The 21,188-nt window shown below is 45.7% G+C and overlaps 1 protein-coding gene across 2 annotated transcripts in view; it reads left to right on the top strand.

Annotated features, from left to right (window-relative positions):
- Positions 1–3,719, top strand: part of FRS2 (fibroblast growth factor receptor substrate 2) — a 31,020-nt gene extending 27,301 nt beyond the window's left edge. For both annotated transcript variants that reach the window (XM_075274392.1, XM_075274393.1), the window contains 3 exons: positions 104–259; positions 618–781; positions 1,986–3,719. In XM_075274392.1, coding sequence (XP_075130493.1) covers positions 104–259; positions 618–781; positions 1,986–2,942 — 1,277 coding nt within the window. In that variant the 3' untranslated portion in view covers positions 2,943–3,719. The remainder of the gene's footprint in view (positions 1–103; positions 260–617; positions 782–1,985) is intronic.
- Positions 3,720–21,188: the final 17,469 nt, after the last annotated feature.

The following is a 21,188-nucleotide window of genomic DNA, read 5'->3' as shown; positions in this document are numbered from 1 at the left end:
TCATTTTTCCTCTTGTTACATTTGGCAGAGAGAAATGTTGTGGATGATCCCTAATATTGTGTAATTTTATTTTACCTTTAATTATTATTTTATTTTTTTAAAGGAATATTTGCCTTTAAGTGTGCTCGGGCAGAAGAGTTGTTTAATATGTTGCAAGAAATCATGCAGAATAATAGTATAAGCGTTGTGGAGGAGCCAGTGGTTGAAAGAAATCCTCAAACGGAGCTGGACGTACCAAGAACACCACGCACCCCAACTAGTAAGTTTTCTTAGTTCGGTATTTTGAATTGAGATCTGTCCTGGGCTTATTCGACGTGTTCAACCACCATTTTTAAAGAGGTTATGCCACGGACACCCACCCTTTTCCCCATTACGGTATATCAATATTATGAGGAAGTCCCTGAAATAATTGGTGATCTCAAAAATTGCATAGTTGGCCATTCATTTGAATGGATGAAAAGTGACTTTACACTTGTATGTTTCTCTTTGATCTTCAAGAATAAGGACATCTCCAATTTCTCAACATATAGATTGAAGAATGCATTTGCTTTCTGTTGAGATTTAGTACTTACTATTATACCTAGCATGTGTTGAGTAATCTTTTCCCCCTTTTTTAGCCCCTGGATTTAGTGGGTCAAATATACCCAATGGATATCCACGTTATCCATCCTTTGGTGATGCATCGTCTCACCCTTCTAGTAGACATCCATCAGTGGGCAGCACACACCTTCCATCTGTAGGGGAGGAGTCTACCCATCCTCTGCTTGTTCCTGAAGACCATGTAAGTTAATTCACAATATGCCTTGTATAGGACATAGTTTTCAAACAAGAATATATATATATATATATATATATATATATATATATATATATATATATATATATATATATATATATATATATATATAATGTGTGTATATAATTTCTGCCAGGAAACTTGTACACAAGGCCTTTCTTAGTTCTTCGGGGCTTTCACACGGGTGAAACTATACAGGGGACGGAAACCCGGCGGTCATTTTTAAAACCCATTAGCTTGAATGGGTTTGTAAAAGTGACCGACTGCTGCCTGTCCATGGGGAAAGCATTTACTTATTTATTTTAAACTGGACACAAAATCCTGCATGTCCGACTTTGTGCCCGACTAAAAAGACCAGTTTCCCCGAGACAGGCAGCAGGCGGACACGGGCAGTCACCTTTACAAACCCATTCAAACTCTGTTTTAAAACTGACTGCTGGGTTTCCGTCCCCTGTCCAGTTTCGCCGGGGCTAAAGACAGAAACCCGGCAGAATGCACAAACCAGGCGAAAGTGTGAAAGCCCCTTTTCTAAGTTAGGAGAACAGAAATAAGCACTTTGCATTATGGCAAAATATCTCCACATCTCTAACTGTACTGTCATAAACTTGACCATTTAACATGCTAACTGAAGCACGTATGGTCTCAAATGTAGCTTTTTTTTTTGCCGTTTCTCTGAACATCACATGGTCTGACCTTGTGGTGAATTTCCTGAAATGTCCAGTCCTGGGAAAACAGTCTTGATTGTTTTCCACTTGTGTATTCTTACTGTAAAATGATGAACTTCAGATTTAAAAATGGCTGTATAACCCTACCCAGTTTGATGGTCAGAAGCAGTTGCTTGTTTGAGATCATTGCTGATGGCTTTCCTTCTTAGTACTGTTTTAACACACATCTGAATGCTCCAGATCAGCAAACTGACAAAATATCTGCTTTTGTGCAGCTGGTTAAATTTGTGGATGGCCACCCTCTTTATTTTGTGGAAGCAGTTAAGGTGTACAAAAATTATTTATTTATTTATTTTTTTAAATACACTGCTTCTGCATTTTGGCCTAAAATCTAATGCTGCAATTTGTCATGTGGCTGTATTCACCTGAGGTTGTATTTACTTAATTCTAAGTATTGTTTTATGTTCTAATGTATAAAACCATTTATAGCTTTATTAATTTTTTTGCCCTCACATTTTGTTTAGGTGCATACGTACGTTAACACATCTGGTGTACAGGAGGATCCAAGGCCCAGCATACCATTACCACTTGAGCAACGTGTTTCCAATGCAGAAGCAAGCGCAGTCCAAGCAGAACCTGTTTCCATTCCTGACAAAGACCCCCATGTTATCCTAGAGCCAGAAGGTGTGAAATTTGTTTTAGGACCAACTCCTGTTCAAAGACAATTAATGGAAAAAAAGAAACTGGAGAAACTTGAGGAGCCACAAAGCAGCGGAAAGGGTGGCAGCAATAGCTGTCCAAATAGCACAGAGTGGGACACTGGTTATGACAGTGATGAACGCCGAGATACACCTTCGGGCAATAAAATGGTATATGAGAATGTTAATGGTTTGTCAATTCCTCCGTCTGGGACAAGAAGAGGACGGGTTCCCCCACCTATCTCCACAGAAGCGCAAAACGTCAACAACTCTGCCCAGAGGAGGACTGCATTAATAAACTATGAAAATTTACCATCTCTTCCTCCTGTTTGGGAGGCACGAAAGCCCAGTAAGGAGGATGATGACCCTTTAGGACCAAAGACACCATCTCTTAATGGCTTTCACAATAACCTAGACCCAATGCATAACTATGTGAACACTGAGAATGTGACTGTTCCATTAAGTGCTCATAAAGTTGAGTTTTCGAGGCGTCGGGATTGTACACCAACCGTGTTTAATTTTGATATAAGACGCCCAAGTTTAGAGCACAGGCAGCTTAATTACATACAGGTTGATTTAGAAGGTGGTAGTGACTCTGACAACCCTCAGACACCTAAGACCCCAACCACTCCACTCCCTCAAACTCCTACCAGACGGACCGAGCTGTATGCTGTAATAGACATTGAAAGGACTGCTGCTATGTCTAACCTGCAGAAAGCACTGCCACGTGACGACGGTACTTCTAGAAAGACTAGGCACAACAGTACTGATCTACCCATGTGAGCCTCAAGTCATTTGCACCTTTTTGCATATTTCTCTAAAAAAAAAAAATAACAAAAAAGAAAAAAACAAACGCATACAAAAGAAAAATGCAGACAAAAAAAACTTATCACATCTTAAACACTAACACGTTTTCATAGATTTATTTTTTTCCATGTGCTTTTGTCTAAAGGGAACTTATGTAGAGCAGGTACTCCTAAAATAACGTTCACTCTACAGTAGTAGTAGGTACTGTATAGTTGTGGAGCTGTATTACCTCTTATACCTATTTAATTGGTTTGCAGTGACATGCCAGTTTTACTTTTATTGACGTACTAAACCTTTGCTGACGTTTTACATCTAGACTGTTGCCATTTGAAGCTACAGAGAAATTTTATTTTTGGGATGTAATTTACAGTATGAATGTGTGAAGTTATATACGAGTATGTATTTTTATACTAACTTTTTATGATTCCAGAAATTTGCCAAATTTTTTTGTCGCACCAGCATTTTGAATCGGGGGACGTAGGTACGACAGTTTTGACTGTGTTAAAGTGTGCTGGATTACAGCCTTACAACATGCTACGCCCACACTGGCATGTTGCATTTTGCACATTAAGCACTATTTAGGCTATTTTTCCAAAATGGTCGCCTGCATTTTACTTTCCACTGCAGGTTATAGGTTGTAAATGGAAGATAGTTCTGTGCGTTGGGTTTTGGTGTTTTAAGTTACAATATGTCAGGGTTGCATTTATTTAATGCAGACATATATATATATATATATATATATATATATATATATATATATATATAAATATATATATACATTTGTATAAAGGCCAAAAACGGTTTCCCCTTTTTATCACATTGTATGATATTGTAAGATTATTGTATGTTCCTAATTTGCATTATAAATTTAATTTTTCATACTTAAAAGTATATAAATAGTAACTTTGTATAAAGGTAGTTTAGACAATTTGGAATTGTTTCCTTTTTTATTTTTAAAGACATTATGTAGATGCGCATTGCCAAACTTTTCATGATCCGATTTTTTTTTTTTTTTTAATGATACCTTAGATTTATATCTGCACTAAACATTCCATGATACTGTCTTGAACTGTGACCCTTCTAATGCTCAGAAGCGTGTAGCATGGTAACATGGTGTAGGGTGGTAATGGCCACGCTGTGTTATAGTGGCTCTTACTGAAGTGCACCTGTCCTATAACACTGAGGCATTGGACTGCTGAAGGTTGGCTACCCTCTGGCATAACACAGTGCAGTGCCACGTGCTGCTGTTCTCTTCTCTTTTTTGCACTGAAGGGTTCGAGTAAAGTGATACTATGCAGAAAACATCATTTTTAAATAAAACTGTGCTCCATCCTGGATACTAGTGTTTTAAGTTAAATTTTGATGTGCACCAGGTACTGTGTCAGGTACTGATATTATCTGATGTTCATTAAAATATATATTTTTTGATATTGACAGCATTGTCATTTCATTGGTGCCAACATCATTTTGTAGCATGGCAATAAAATACTGATTACACACAGTTTGTCACTTTTATTTATTGGGGAAAAAATAGAAAATGTTTTTTTTGGATTTTTTTGTATACAAAAGACATGAGGGGAAGTCTAGGAGTTGGAGTAATATGTGGGGCTGGGGGAGTCTTAAAATTATAATAAAAAAAATCCTACTTGTTTGTCCCCAGCGCTCCGTTGTCCGCCACTGGTGTCCTTTCAGTCTTGTGCAGGTACTGCATTGCCAGGGGTGCCATACCTGACTACTGACACCAATTTGTGGCCTCAGTTGCTAAGAAACCAGTGCCATATGTGAGTGACCACTGAGATCAATAATTGGTCTTAGCGGTGACATAAGGCACAGGACTTCTAACAACTGGCACAAGAATGAACAGACAACTGAGTGCCAGGGATAGGTGAGTTTTTTTTTTTGTTTTTTTTTTTTGGGGGGGGGGGGGGGGTTTGCACCTCCAAAGGTTCATTCAATTTCTGGACAATACCTTTAATATAATAGCATAGTTTAGATATGCTGACTTCAATAACTATACAGTTTGCACCATGTGGTTTCTGCTCTCGATGCTGCTGTGTATTCCCTTCTGTGTAGCATTCGATACAATCCTTAAGGCATAACAAGTTCACCTGTTGGTGGTCCTGAGCCAATCCCTGATAGATTCCGAATATATTAGTCTGCTCAGTCTCTGAACCATTCCTAAGCAATGTTCAATCTACTGCCTCTGATTCTGCAAGGGTTCTGTAATACACTGTTTGGATTATCGTTTATTGACCACTCTTAAGATCCTGATTCTATGCTGCTGCCTCTCCATGTATCACCTTGGCCTGTCCTGGACTACTGAACCTGAGCTACCTGCCATGACCCACTGGCTTGTCTACAACCCTGTTTATCTGCTGCCTGTACCCTCTGGTTCCTCATAGCAGAGTCTGTCTAGTCCGTGATCAGCAGCCACCTATCCCAGTACCTTACTGGTAGGTGACACATTGGGTCCACACATCTGTTAGACAAAGGGTGATAGAAGTTGTAACAGGAGGTAGTGGTCAACTTTGTCAAAAAAAGGTCAAGTAGTGCAGTTTTCCTTTGGCAACATTGGTTAGGGTGGTTTTAGTGTTAATGGTTGGGACAGAAGGTAGATTGCGACTGGTCGAATAGCAAGTTGAATGATAGGTGGAGGATTGCTCGAGGTGCACAGTTTTGAGGCAAATTGAAGAAATGAGATGGTTTGATAGTCAGGCAGAGGGTGGTTGTAAGATTGCTTCTTAAATCCTTTAACCCCTTCACACACAATCACGTACATGAATGTGATTAGGCGTAATAGACTGTATGGAGAGAGAGCTTAGGAGATGAGCCCTCGCCATACATGGTGTATATTGGCTGTATAATACAGCCAAGCACCCGTCGCTAACAGACGTGATCTGTCCCAGTACTGATTTCAGCAGTTAAAACTGCGGTGGGAAAGGGGTTAAGTAGGCACAAATACTAAATCTTATTAAGTATCTTAACACCATATAGTTGGTTTACTTTCCCCCCCCCTCCTTTTTTTTTTTTATTTTTTTAAGATGTCTGATAACATGCTTTTCTCTCCATTTTTTGCTCTTTTTAGGCGGAAACCTGGCGGAGTCCATTATAGTCTGAGCTCGGCAAGTACCCGTTTTTTAAAGGGATTCTAACATTAAAATCCAAATTTTATTTTTCTTAATCACGCGTAGGAATAGCCTTAAGAAAGGCTATTCTTCTCCTACATTTAGATGTCTTCTCCGTGCTGCCGTTTGGTAGAAATTCCAGTTTTTGTTTGTATGAAAATGAGTCCTCTTGCAGCACTGGGGGTGTCCCCAATTCTGCGAGACAACTCTCCAGCGCCGCTTCCATATTCTTCAGGAATGGCCTCTCCCTGCGTCGTCTTCCATCCTGGGTTTCAGTCTTCTAGGCATGCATGCGCAGTTGGCTCTACCATTGGCCCTCGAGCAGAGCCGACTGCACATGCCTGGCAGCCACAAAAAAATGGCTGCTTACACAGCTTACTGTGTAATTGTCCGTTTTCTTGTAGCTGCCGGGCATGCGCAGTCGGCTCTACTCTGCCCAATGGCAGAGGTGACTGCGCATGCATGCCTAGAAGATTGAAACCCAGGATGGAAGAAGACGTAGGGAGAGGCCATTCCTGAAGAAGATGGAGGTGGCATTGGGGACGCCCCCCAGTGCTGCGAGATACCTCATTTGCATATAGGTGGAAAAAACTGGATTTCTACCGAACGGCGGCATGGAGAAGACATCTAAAGGTAGAAGAATAGCCTTTCTTAAGGCCATTCCTATGTGTGATCGAGAAAAAATGGGATTTTAATTATAGAATCCCTTTAAGCAGATTAGGTTTCTGTTCAGGGGGTCCCCAAGCCCAGGAAAGTAGAGGAGAATGGAAAGTTAAAGCCATACAAGGTCAAATGAATTTAATTAGGTCTTCCTCAAATGTTAATTTCTAATACTTTAACTTCAATATGGTTTTCCTGATGCTTGAATTGCAATTCCACTTCTCCAATAATCCAGATATGCATCTCCTATCCAGTTTGAGGAAACAGTCTTGAAGGCCTCAGTAAAGCACTGAAATGGTCAGCCTATACAAGAAGTGTCCTATGATGCTGTCTAAGGTATGGTTGGTGCCTTTCTTGTAAATCTAGAACTGGCTCGGGAACTTTTTTGAATAATGTGCAGATTTTTTTTTTGCGTCAAAAATGTAGTCAATGTGTTGTGCAATAATTGTAAGGATCTTGACCACTGCATTAAAGTATAGAGCACACGACAACCGTAACCAAAAAGGTGGTTCTCTAAATTTCCATTTCAACCTGATTCTTGTCCATTACTTCTTTGTTTATAGCTGATTCCTCTCTGGTGATTGGATTTTTTGCTGAACATAGTACTGAGTGATCAGCAGTAAGCCACTCTGAGGTAGAGGATGGCCCTCATATTACCAGTTTTGTTTTTTTGCATTAACCCATTACAAATCTGTCCAGCCTTCTTGAAATGAACAAAGACCTACTTTAGGCTAAGGCCCCACGGGACGTAATCGCAGCGCTAAAGCGCTGCAGTAAGAACCGCCGCATGATCGCATTGTGGTTCTTTCAGTAGCGCTTTTAAGAGAAAGTTCAGAGTTTTCCTCCGCAGACTTTCTCTTACCATTATCTACAGGAAAGCCGCTGGCGTTTCCGTAGATATAATTGACATGCTGCGATTTGCAAAGCCACATGAATCCCATCCCCTTTGCTTGCACTGTAAAATGCGTTTACGCCCCGTGGGGCCCCGGCCTTAACATGCTTAGCTGCCATATCATACTTTATTTTTACACTTGTATTAAAGTACAAAAATGAATTTTACAGGCAATTGCTGCCCCCTAACTAGGCTATCTCAATGCCCGGACACTAGGATGCAATGCTCATGCATTCCCCCTTAGTGCCTCCTCCCCTACGAATTTGTTTAAATGTTCCATGAGAGTGAAGGACTACATGGAACAGCCCTGCATAGTTTTGGCTCCTTAAGGCTCTGCCGTGACCAAGGCCACGGCCATGTATCTGTCCTTCCCAAAAACATCCTGCACAATATGTAGGTGCTATAGAATAGGTTCTTACTAAATACTGGAATCCGTCATTTTATACAGATGAGGAAACTTTTTGTTAATTGCAATATTTTTTATTAGATTTTCTCACAAAGCTAAAAAACAGTAAAAGGCTAAAAGAAGAAATGGGCGGATATAGCGGCTGGAAGCTTGAAGTGCGGCAAGGAGGCGGAGCCTGGAACGGTCGGTATCAGGGGTTAAAAGGTGCAGATGAAGGGCAGTCGGTAGCAGCAGTGCAGAGAATACCACTGGCCATCTGAAAGTTAAAAGATCTGGTCATTGTACAGACTATGACCTCCATCATCGAAAGAACTTCTACAATACTCTTCAGCTAAACCCTTCATAATACATGAAGGGACAATTAAAGGGATTGTCCAGGACTAGAAAACAGGGCCCATTTGTTCTTAGAAGCAGCTCCACTCCTGTGTAGAGGTTGTTACTGGTACTGCGGCTCAGTCTCATAGAATTGATCTGTCACATCACAAGTCTGACATAACTGAGGTCTGGACAAGGAAAACCCCGAACCCTGCATGTCGCTGCCCTTACAGGGCCTTGCATAAGTCACTGTGACTCCACAGCCTCACAGTGACAGCAGAGCCCAGAGAGCTGCACTATCCCCACAGCCTCACAGTCACAGCAGAGCCCAGAGAGCTGCACTATCCCCACAGCCTCACAGTCACAGCTAACTTTACTTACTTGCCAAGTTGAGAGCGGTGCACCAGGTTCCACATCTATGGGGGTTTAGATAGGCCCAGTTAGTGTAGTCTAATCTAGTCCCATCCATATTAACATACCGACAACTCTGCAAAAGAGAGAAAAGGTTGTCAGTATGATATATAATATATAATGACCTATAAATAATACAGGACTCTATAAACATCCTGTACAGTAGGGTCGGCATTGTCAGTATAATATATAATGACCTATAAATGATATAGGGGGTCTATAAACATTCCTAAAACATTCTTAAAATGAATACACCTCTGAGAACTAAAGTATCCTGAATGTTGAAATCCAAAAGTCCAATCCTTTACCCCCAGTATCTGCCATAGGGGCAGTGTCAGAGCGCTCCCAAATACTGTAGATGAGATGTCTCCTCTGCACCTCCGTTATATTTACTCTGAAGAGACCCCAGAATATTATTGTCGCTGTTACAGCTTGGACTAAACACGTTCACCCCTAAACAGGTGGCTGAGCCTCTCAGATTATCGTGAAATGACTCCCATGAGGTTCACCCTTCTCTAATACAGATGTAGCAAACTTTAACTTCACACTTGAATAATCGTTAAAGTTCTGAGCCACATAGGAGTGGTGGCGTCCTATGCTGGAATCTTCTGTTCTCTATGGTGCGGTGTATAATCTCCATATTTACTGTCATAAATCCCTCCTTGTATATGTGTAACAATCATATAGAATCTATTCTTAGGCTTAGGGGTCAGTGTCAGAATTCACATCTCGGACATTCCCCGGAACCCGTCTGTTAAGCCTTCCCACATACTTACATTGTGAGCTTTGAAGACCCCGATCCACGCCCATCCACTGCGGTGACCCAGAAGTTTTTGCCCCAGATGTCTCATTTGGTTGTTCACACCATAGTTGTGGATGGAGATGAGATTTGCTCGATGCCAACGACAGAAATGCTAAGTCAACACATAAGTCATAATAATCATTGTCACTAAAGTCATTAGATAGCCGTCAGCCAAATGTTTGTTCACTTAAAGAGATTTTCCATAACTTATATATTGATAGATTACAAATATGTGATCAGTGGGGTCTGACCCCGGGACCCTCCAAGATCAACTGGATGAAGAGGCTGCAGAGTTTGGATGAGCATTGCAGCCTCTTTGCTAGAAATCACTTATGGCACCATACATCCGAGCCACTGCTGTACCATGTGACTACTGGATGTATAAGACCCTATGCCAGTGATGGCGAACCTTTTTGAGACTGAGTGCCCAAACTGTAACCCAAAACCCAATAAATTATCACGGAGTGCCAACACGGCAATTTAACCTTAAAACTATTTGAATCCACAATTGCGGACTCACAAATTACAGTTGTGTGAATTGGGCTTTACAGAGCTTGTACTGAAAGGTCTGTACACAGTACAATCTGCCCTGCAGTGGCCCCCACACACACAGTACAATCTGTCCCGCAGTGGCCCCAACACACAGTACAATCTGCCCTGCAGTGGCCCACACACACACAGTACAATCTGCCTCGCAGTGGCCCCCACACACAGTACAATCTGCCTTGCAGTGGCCCCCACACACACAGTACAATCTGTCCCGCAGTGGCCCCCACAGAGGCCCCCACAGACAGTACAATCTGCCAGGGGGCCACACGGTGGCTCAGTGGTTAGCACTGCAGCTTTGCAGCGCTGGAATCCTGGTGTTCGAATCCCACCAAGGGCATAAAACCAAATGCAAGGAGTTTGTATGTTCTCCCCGTGTTTGCATGGATTTCCATCCCATATTCCAAAGTCATACTGATAGGGAAAAATGTACATTGTGAGCTCTATGTGGGTCTCACAATCTACATAAAAAAACAAAACAAAATCAGTACAATCTGCCCTGCAGTGGCCCCCACAGACACAGGACAATCTGCCCCGCAGTGGCCCCCACACACACTACAATCTGCCCTGCAGTGACCCCCACAGACAGTACAATTTGCCCCGCGGTGCCCCCCCTTCCCCAAGGGATTATACCTGTATACTCCACAGTAGCCCCCTTCCCACACAGCATGAAGTGGTCCACAGTAGCCCCCTCCCCACACAGCATGAAATATTCCACAGTAGCCCCCTCCCCACACAGCATGAGCTGGTCCTCAGTAGCCCCCTGCCCACACAGCATGAAATGGTCCACAGTAGCCCCTTCCCCACACAACATGAAATATTCCACAGTAGCCCCCTCCCACACAGCATGAAATATTCCACAGTAGTTCCCTCTACCCAACAGCACAAAATGGTCCAGAGCAGCCCCCTCCCCAGGCAATACACATATATACTTACCTGAAGGGCCGCCAGGCGTCCTCTCTCTCACCTATTCACTATACACTTACGTCATCATGTCCGCACCAGTGCAGAGGTCACACTCTGTATAGTCAATGTAGGCCGTGCGTACCGCGCGGCCTACACTGACAGCTTTCAGCTGGATGTGCATTTGCACATCCAGCTGAAAGCAGCGATTGCTCACTAACGGGGAATCCTGTACCGGATTCCCCGTTACTGAGCGATCCGGGAGACCGCAACCGTGCCAGCACAGAGGGCTCTGCGTGCCCTCTCTGGCACGCGTGCCATAGGTTCGCCATCACTGCCCTATGCAAACTGGGCAATCTGGTCCACAAAATCCAGTACATACATCAGCCAGATTTCCCGGTCCATACCCAGTCAGTTCACATATACAGTACAGAATACTAGAGCTGTTGCGCTGCCAGGACTCGGAGTATCATGTGAGATATGCAGATTTATTGCTGTCAGCTAGGTAAGGGTTAACAGGACCCACAAGATAAGTCACAAATGTCTGATAGACGCGGGTCCACCTCTCTAAAATGAGCCCCCATCTCCACTACTTACCTGACTGCACCCTCACTGTGAAGACTGTCCGCTATGGTCAGGAAATACCAAAGCTCTGACCAACACGGATTCCCTTACTCCTAGCACTAGATGGGAGTTATGGAACCTACGCACAACAATGGAATATTTGGAGAATATCATTCGGTGCTTAGTCTAGGAATGTTCTAGATGAACTGCTGACTCTGCCATGGTTTGGCTTGAACACTATAAAAGCTTTCCTGCCAACCGTCCCTGATTCAGAAGGGCAGTCCCAGAATCTGGGTTCTGTCCCGCTGCCCTGGTTGGTAGGAAATATGTCCTGGGTTCACCTTATCTGCATCCTCTGGACATAGATAGTGAGGCAGGGAGACGCCCGATTTCTGCCTCACCATTGGGCCCCAGTGTCCTGGATATTATATTGTGGTGGGAGCTGAAGGGGGACATTATGGAGCATACCATGTTAAGGCCATTGTAGGGCACAAAGGGAAGTGGTTTGGAATGTGCAGAGTCAAAGTGGAAGTGAGTGGGACAAATTCGTAACGCACCATTCTGTCTCTCTTTCAGTCCTTTGAAGTTGGGACTTGAGATATGATAAATCCTGTAACTAGCGACAGTGACCGCTTAGTGTTACGTTACGTCCACATCCGCGTCACAGTCTCTGGAAGTGTCACAGAGAAGGGAAGAAATCTCAGGCAAAAAGTCTTTTTCATCTGAGTGTTGTGTCCTGTGTTGGGTCAGTGCTTGTCTCGGACCATGTCAAGTAGCTGATCATGGTGGTTCCGGGTGTCAGAACCCACCAATCCCATACCAATACAAAAGTCTCAGAAAACCCCTTTAACAGCTATTCCCATCGTTCTCATAGACATGTATGCTTGACTCAAACTGACATTGTATTTCTGGGTGCCCACCCTTCCTTAGCTGCGGTACTGGACGCAGCGCCTCTACTGGCCACCCAGTTATGTCAGCTACTACTGGTCAGACATCCAACCATTCTTACATCATCTATTATGGAAAATCTCTTAAAGGTTATGTGAAGATTCAGTAAATTCCACAGTCTTCCTGCACATTCTTTAAGAGTTTATGGATCTATATAAAAAATAATGTGCACATACCGCAGCCTGGCCAAAGGTTTTTGTACACCCGAAGAAAACTCGGATACGATAGGTCCCTTTGCCAGGACACAGGCCGCCATGTTGAGCTCCGCACTTCAGATCCAGTGAGACATTATGGCAGGTCTCCATCTTGCCGTCACTTGGAGGGGTATTATCCTGGACCTCAGGCATCTTACAATTATCCGTTATTTTCATGTCTGGAACAGTTTGTTGGTCAATGTCATCCTGGGTATAATCTCCTAAAAAAGATGCAGAATGATATCTAGACATGCAGGTGACAGTATATCAGATATATCAAAGTATAATGAACTTACCCGAAGGCTGATCGGTGGGGGTGCCAGTGTCAGAACATATCGATGACCTATCCTAAAGATTGGTCATTCATATTATCATAGTAAAAAAACACATTAAGAGAGGTCACCAATTTCAGATCAGATGTGGTCTTTCACCCCTGTGATCAGCTATTTAATGCAGTGGTACCTCCACTTCACAGGCCAGTGATGTCATGTTCATTTGTCACATGGTGTCTTTACAGCTTGGTCTAATTCAAGTGAATGAGCCTGAGCTGCAATACCAAGCACAGCTACTATACAATTTATGACGCTGGGCTCAGTAGTCAGTGAAGGGGCCTCAGCGCTCATTTGGGGTCTCTTCAAACAGGTCATCCCAGACAATCTTGGATGACCCCTTTAAGACTGCTTGAAGTTGTTGACACTTAAGTCCTCAGTTGGTCCTGTGCACCACTAATGAGGTACCAACATGTTGAAGTCATGTGTGGTTCATGGGGCCCTCAAGAGGCTGAAGACTAAAGAGAAGTGGAGGAGACTTCTGTGTGCAGGAGCGGGGATCAGTAGAGAGCAGCCAGTAACAGCCTATTACAAATGGAGTAGGGGGCCCACAAGGGGATTCACTGGTACATCAGTGGAGCAGTCGGAGCCTGGTACATAAGCCATTAGTTTTAAACACTATATGTTCTCTTCATTTATATAAAATTAATTCTGCAAAATTCCTCTAACATTTTTTAAATGAGATTGTCACCAAACCAAAGCATATCACCCCAGCCCTGCAGATAGATAGGTTAGTGTCACCAGAACCAGCATATCCCCCCAGCCCTGCAGATAGATAGGTTAGTGTCACCAGAACCAGCATATCACCCCACTCTTGCAGATAGATAGATTACTGTGACCAGAACCAGAATATCACACCAGCCCTGCAGATAGATAGATTACTGTGACCAGAACCAGCATATCACCCCAGCCCTGCAGGTAGATAGGTTAGTGTCACCAGAACCAGCATATCCCCCCAGCCCTGCAGATAGATAGATTACTGTGACCAGAACCAGCATATCACCCCAGCTCTGCAGATATCGCTTTTATGTGAAGTTGCAAATAAAGAAGAAGTTTTATTATTTCTACTACGGCCGTGCTGGATTTTCCTTTTACCTGTGGATTTATCGTTTCACTCCGAGCCGTGGGAGCCATACATCCGAGCAGAGCCAAGTAAAGATATAGAAGTGGAAAGTGAGATCAAGAGTTACATCTACAAGTGGGCTGAGTATTTTTCCTTATTCCCCCTTTTTTCCTGGATACGTATTTGTACTGCAGATAGATAGGTTAGTATCACCAGAACCAGTATATCCCCCCAGCCCTGCAGATAGATAGGTTACTGTCACCAGAACCAGCATATCACCCCACTCTTGCAGATAGATAGGTTACTGTGACCAGAACCAGCATATCAACCCAGCCCTGCAGATAGATAGGTTACTGTCACCAGAACCAGCATATCCCCCCAGTCCTGCAGATAGATAGGTTAGTGTCATCAGAACCAAAGCATATCACCCCAGCCCTGCAGATAGATAGGTTACTGTCACTAGAACCAGCATATCACCCCAGCCCTGCAGATAGATAGGTTACTGTCACTAGAACCAGCATATCACCCCAGCCCTGCAGATAGATAGGTTAGTGTCACCAGAACCCGCATATCACCCCATCCCTGCAGATAGATAGGTTAGTGTCACCAGAACCAGCATATCACTCCAGCCCTGCAGATAGACAAAACCACAATATCTTGGCATAGAGGGTTCTGGTGAAAGACTCCCTTTAAAGACTAAGAAGGTTCCTGACAAGACTTCCAGTCCTCCCAGACATTGATGACATAAGAAGGTTTCTCACCACAATCCTCGGCATAGATGGAGCTGACCAGAAGCAGCAACAGAAGGTGAAACATGTCTGCGAAGAGAAGAAAATGTCCCTCAAGTCAAAGTATCCTCCTAAATGTCTGAGACCCCCCCCCCATATACCCCTGGTGGACTTACCTGTGATAATATTCGAGCCCTCTGTAAGACTTTTGTGTTCTCCTTTGAGACGTTGTAAGTTATAGAGACCCGTTATCTCCTATTTATAGGGGCATTTAAGGAAGTTGTGGTCTTGAGTATTACAGTATGACAGGTGGACAAAGGAACAGAAACGTTACCTAAGGTGCAGATAGTATAATCTCTAGATACACACATGGCCATTACCTAATGGAGGAACCTCAATAACCGTCTTCAGAAACTTGTGCGTCCGCCTGATAGCAACTTGTAGACATAGAGAAGAGTAGTAAAGGGTCAGATGCTCTATAGAATTGTGAAGTTCACTACTAAATGTAAGGAGTCCAGCTGGGGATATAAGGCGACATGAATACATGTCTGACCACCAACAACCTGACCCCATCAGAATGGACAGTAATGTGTAGGCCTTGTTATGCAGCATTGGGATATTAATATGGACGACTATTATTTTGTCATTTTCTGGTATTTCCTACATTCATTGTCCAGCCTAGTGAAATTATTGTATGACATGAAAGATCTTGTTGTCTGCGTCCTATTCACTGCTTGCAAGAGCAAAGTCTGGTAAATGTATAAGGTATAATAATATATTTTATTTCTATAGCGCCAACATATTCCGCAGCGCTGTACAATTTGTAGGGTTCAAGTACAGACAAAAAGAGACATTACAAAGAAATAGTCACTTCACACAATGGAACTGAGGGCCCTGCTCACAAGAGCTTACAATCTATGAGGTAGAGGGGGTGACATAGGAGGTAGAAGGAGGTGACATAGGAGGTAGCAGGGAAGGCAATGGAGGTAGCAGGAGATGACATCGGGGGTGGCAGGGGGTGATATAGGAGGTAGCAGGGGGTGATATAGGAGGTAGAGGGGTTGACATATGAGGTAGCAAGGGGTGATATAGGGGGTAGCGGGGGGTGATATAGGAGGTAGAGGGTTGACATAGGAGGTAGCAAGGGGTGATATAAGAGGTAGCAGAAGGAGACCTATGAGGTAGCAGGGGGTGATATAGGAGGTAGCAGGGGGGATATAGGAGGTAGAGGGGTTGACATAGGAGGTAGCAAGGGGTGACCTAGGAAGTAGCAGGGCATGACATAGGAGATATCCGGGGGTGACATCGGAGGTAGCAGGGGGTGACACAGCAGGTAGTAGGGGGTGATATAGGAGATAGCAAAAAGTCACATAGGAGGTAGTAGGGGGTGACATAGGAGGTAGTAGGGGGTGACACAGGAGGTAGCAGGTGGTGACATCGGAGGTAGTAGGGGGTGATATAGGAGGTAGCAGGGGGTGACATAGGAGGTAGTAGGGGGTGATATAAGAGGTAGACACCGGCGGAGACATAGAGTGACATATGTTTAAATACCAGGAAATCCTTATCAGAGTCTCCTGAACCTTCCAAGGTCAAGAGTGTCCCTCCAAAGGACAGATGGTTTAATATGGGGGCCTCAATAACCATGCATAGAACAGAACTCCCAGGTCTGACAGCACCACCATCCCTAAAATCCAAGGCTTTACCTAAAAATTATGACAGATTCCTTTTATCCATTAGGGTAAGTTCACAAAGATGAATTTGCTGTGGATTTGGGGGGCAGAGTCCACCCAGATTCTGCCTCCCAGCCAGCAATTACCACACAATTGTGCATTCACTTTTATCTATTTCTTTTGCAATACATATCCTGTTGCCTGCATGCCAAATGTATACTTTGTATCTTTTTTTTTTTTTTTTTTTCAAGGCATTGCATTGCAGGCATAATCGATATGTACTACTCACAAGTGTAACTATAAACTGCATGCAGTTCTTCATTAAGGAGGACCTTTCACCACTCCAAGCCTGTGAAGCTTTCTGACCCATGTTATAGTTGCAGCTGCACAGACTCTGGTGCACTTTGAACTATGTCTGTAGCCCCCCTCGTTTTGGAGCTCTGAGCCCCGTTAATTCTGGCGACCTGTATGTTAATTAAGGGCTTCACTGTCAGAAGGGCGTTTCTGACAACGAAGAAAGCAGCTACGTCAGTCTAAGGGTTGGTTCGCACTAGCTCTTGTATTCCGTCCGCAAGGAGTCTGCATGGAGACCCCCCCCCGAACGGTATACCAACGCTAATGCAAGCGCTGTGCAGTTAAGCACACGGAGCCCATAGACTATAATGGGCTCCGTGTGCTTGCCATGCACTGCCCGCACAATTCATTTGTGCGGGCAGTGCGCGGCAGGCACACGGAGTCCATTATAGTCTATGGGCTCCATGTGCTTTGCAAGCACATCGCTTGCAATTGTGATTTTATTCCTTCCGGGGGGGTCTCCATGCGGACTCCTTGCGGACGAAATACAAGCGCTAGTGTGAACCAACCCTAACACTGTCCAATTAGCAGTGGAAAGTGTCCGAGCTGCTTCTGCTGTGTGCTCTCCTGAGTTCTCCTGAGATCAGGCAGTCCTCTCTTCACAGGGCTGCACAGAAGACCCGGAGAAGCGATCCAGGCCGAGTATTGAAGTGGATGAAGGAGAACTTCACTGACATTGCTACAGGTAAGTAAAGAAACCCCTAAGCAATGAGCATAACTGCCCAGTACACCCTGTGGACCTAGGTCTAGCCCCTATACAACTAGCATGTCGCATGCAGAAGACGGAAACCACAGAACAGAGACCCGAACGCTAGTGTGAACCTAGCGTCAGTATGCAATCAGTATGTGTATCAGTCCGTTTTAAAGTCTCAAACTGAATTTTTTGGTTTTAGGGCATGCACCTCCTTTATGATGGTCTTTCAAAATTGATCTAGGATTAGAATTTTTTTGTTCAAACACTTTTTTATAAACATAGCCAGTTGTATAGTCCTCCATGTCTCTTTTGAACTTTCTTTTCCCCCTACGCCCAACAGCAGCACAACTGGGGTATTCCTGCCCCTATGAGCTGTTAGGACAGGTGGAATTTTTAATTACCTAACAGCTTTTGACCTCTATAAGAGGCCGGAAGACCTGCTCCTCCCTTGTGTTTTTTTCTGTCCTGTGGGACAGGACAGGTGGTCAGGGGGGGAGCAGATGTTCTGACCTCCTATAGGGGTCCACTACTCTCCCCCACCGGTACCTGACAGCAGAAGATCTTTTTCTGGACATCCTCTTTTTTCAGCAGAGGTCCCCTTCTCCCGGCGGGGACCCTGCCGGCCCGTGCACGCTCCTGTCCGACTGGGGCGCCGGGTCGGGGCTTTCCCCTAGGAACGCTAGACCTAGGAACCTTTCTCAGGTTCCTCCGGTCCGCCGTCTAACAGGGTCCGCTGCACATGCGCAGTGCGCGGGTCTCGCGGCGGACGGGAAGAGAACAACCCCTAGACACAAGCATTGCACGGTAGTTCGGGAGGGGGGTCCCCCGGTCCTGGGGACCATACCTGGGTCAGATCCCCCTCCCCCTGTCTTCTCCCCTCCCCTTTTTTTTTCATGAGATTCTGGCTCCGTTGTAGCCCCTACCCCTTGGGCGGGGCTCCGGGCAAAACCCCGCCCCCTGGCCTATTTAAGTCCCCTTAGAGCTTCAGTTAGTGCTTGTCGCTCCGGTTGCAAGCACATAAGTTGGTGAAGCTCCCTGGTCAATTTCTGTGCTGGAGAACTGTCTTCATTGACTAAGGTTTGGTGGACATGGCCGGGGGGGGGGTTGGAGAGTTGCATCTCTGAGTGCAGTAAGTAGTTAGTGTATCCCTTTTCTTCCTCCTCAGAATGTCTTCTTCTTCCTCCACTGTTCCGCCTAGAAGGAAGGCTACTTCCAAAAGGAAGCATCTGCCGTGCGCTTCTTGTAGAGTGCCGCTGCCTGATGACTCCCAATATCGCTTCTGTCAGGGGTGCAGGGCCCCCTCTGTTGAAACAACTCCCATGCGAGAGATGGTGTCCTGGGTGAAGGGGTACGTCCAGGATTCCATGAAAAGAATGGAAGCCATCTCCCTGGCCAAGAGGCCACGGCTGGATTGCGAATTGTCCCTGCCGCCTCTGGAAAAGCTGCGCCTCAGGGATGTGGAGTCGTCTTCTAGTACGGAGGAGGAGAAGGAGATTTTTCCCCTGGACAAAATGTCCAGAGTATTCAAGACCCTAAGAATCAGAGACCGGGAAGGCGGGGAAGGCTCTAGCCGTAGGTCTCGTACCTTCAGGCCCTCTTCGGAGATGCTCCGCCTGATGGAGGGCGAATGGAGGCACCCGGAGAGATCCTTTGCGCCATCCACACGCTTCAAGGCACTTTTTCCCGTCTCTGAGAGTCAACTAAAGGCGTGGGGTCCCCCGCCAAAGGTGGACGTCGCCGTGGCCAAGTTATCAAGGCGCTCCATCCTTCCATCAGAGGACGGCTCGGGCCTCAGGGACCCCATGGATCGCCGAGTCGAAGGATCTTTGAGGCGTGTATATTCGTCCGCCTCTGCCCAGGCCTCTTTGGGCATGGTCGCGAATGAGGTAGCAACTGGCTTACGCGCAGAACTGTCATCCCTGGCCAAGGACATCGTTTCCGGCGTGGATCGTGATGATCTCCTCGCGGCAGTGTCCGACATCACGCTGTTGGTGGATCACCTGACAGAAGCTACCCATTTTCAGACCCGTCTGGCGGCTAGATCCATGGCACTGGCTACTGTGGCTCGCCGACCCCTATGGCTGAAGCCCTGGAAGGCTGACCATACTTCCAAAAATAGCCTCTGTGGTCTCCCCTTTGAGCCCGGACGGCTGTTCGGAAGGGAGCTCGACCACATCATGGAAGGCTGGGCCGACTCTAAGAGCAAGAACCTGCCACAGCCCCTTGAAGGTCGGAGTACCTCCTTTCGAGGAAGAGGCACTCGAAGAGGCACCAGAGGCCAGCGGCGATCCGGGAAAGGAAGAGGTCGGGGCTCATCTCGTGGCCATAAGAATGCCCCCTTCTAATTCCCTCTCAGTACACACCCCCCTTCCTACTCCCCCCCCTCCCCTGGGGTGGGCGGTCGTCTTTCCCACTATGTGGAGGCCTGGCGGCAGAATATTCGGGACCCCTGGGTCATCCAGATGATCCAGGAAGGTTATAAAATTAATTTTGTTTCCCAGCCGCCAGAGAAGATGGTAAGAACCCGCCCTCTTCAGGGCCCCAAACAACTTCATCTGGAGAGATTGATTCAGGAGTACGTGGACAAGGCCGCGCTAGAGATGGTTCCTCGCGCAGAACAAGGCACAGGCGTCTACTCTCCAGTCTTCTTGGTCCCCAAGCCATCAGGCGAGTGGCGTATGATCATCGATCTCAGGTATCTGAATCACTTCATCCGCAGGCTGCGGTTTCGCATGGAAACCATAAGGTCAGTACTACCTTTCATGCACCCTGGAGATCACTTCGTCACTCTGGACCTGAAGGACGCCTACCTCCACGTACCCATCTTTCTGGCACACCGAAAGTTCCTAAGGATTGCCGTAGACATACAGGGGAAAGAGGTGCACTTCCAGTTCGCAGCCCTCCCGTTCGGCATATCCTCCGCCCCCCACACCTTCACAAAGGTCATAGCTCCGGTCGCTGCCGCCCTGCGCCTTCAAGGCATATTCATAGTCCCATACCTGGACGACTGGCTTCTGAAGGCTCATTCAAAGGAGGTTCTTACCACGCAGGTGCAGACCGTCGTAGCTCTACTAGACAAGCTGGGGTGGCTGGTAAACTGGCAGAAGTCAGTGATGGTGCCATCAACACGAGTTCAGTTCCTGGGACTTATTCTAGACTCTCTCAACATGACGGTCTCTCTACCCTCTCCTCGCAAAAGGAAAATTGCTCGGGCGGCACATCATTTGTCTTCCACACGGAAGGTCACCATCAGGACGGCGATGAAGGTCCTCGGATTGATGTCCGCTGCCCTAGATGCAGTTCCTTGGGCCCTATGGCATATGCGCCCTCTACAGAACGAGATCTTGAGAGTCTGGAATCACAGTCCTTCAGGTTTACAGAAGCCAATCCAGTTAACCATCAGCACCCGGCAAACCTTGCCCTGGTGGACCCATCTGCGAGATGGGAAGTCCTCGGTCCAGCCCGCCTGGACCCTGTTGACTACAGATGCCTCCCTCACAGGCTGGGGAGCTCATCTGGGGGAGACCCCGGTTCAAGGTACATGGAATCAGCGGGAGAGGACGCACTCATCCAACTGGCGCGAGCTTACCGCAGTTTGAGCCCTTCTGTCATTTGCAC

The sequence above is a fragment of the Leptodactylus fuscus genome, chromosome 5 (genome assembly GCF_031893055.1).
Source record: "Leptodactylus fuscus isolate aLepFus1 chromosome 5, aLepFus1.hap2, whole genome shotgun sequence".
Taxonomy (NCBI): Eukaryota; Metazoa; Chordata; class Amphibia; order Anura; family Leptodactylidae; genus Leptodactylus; species Leptodactylus fuscus.
The sequence above is the reverse complement of the archived record's forward strand: the minus strand, read 5'-3'. Positions and strand labels throughout refer to the sequence as shown.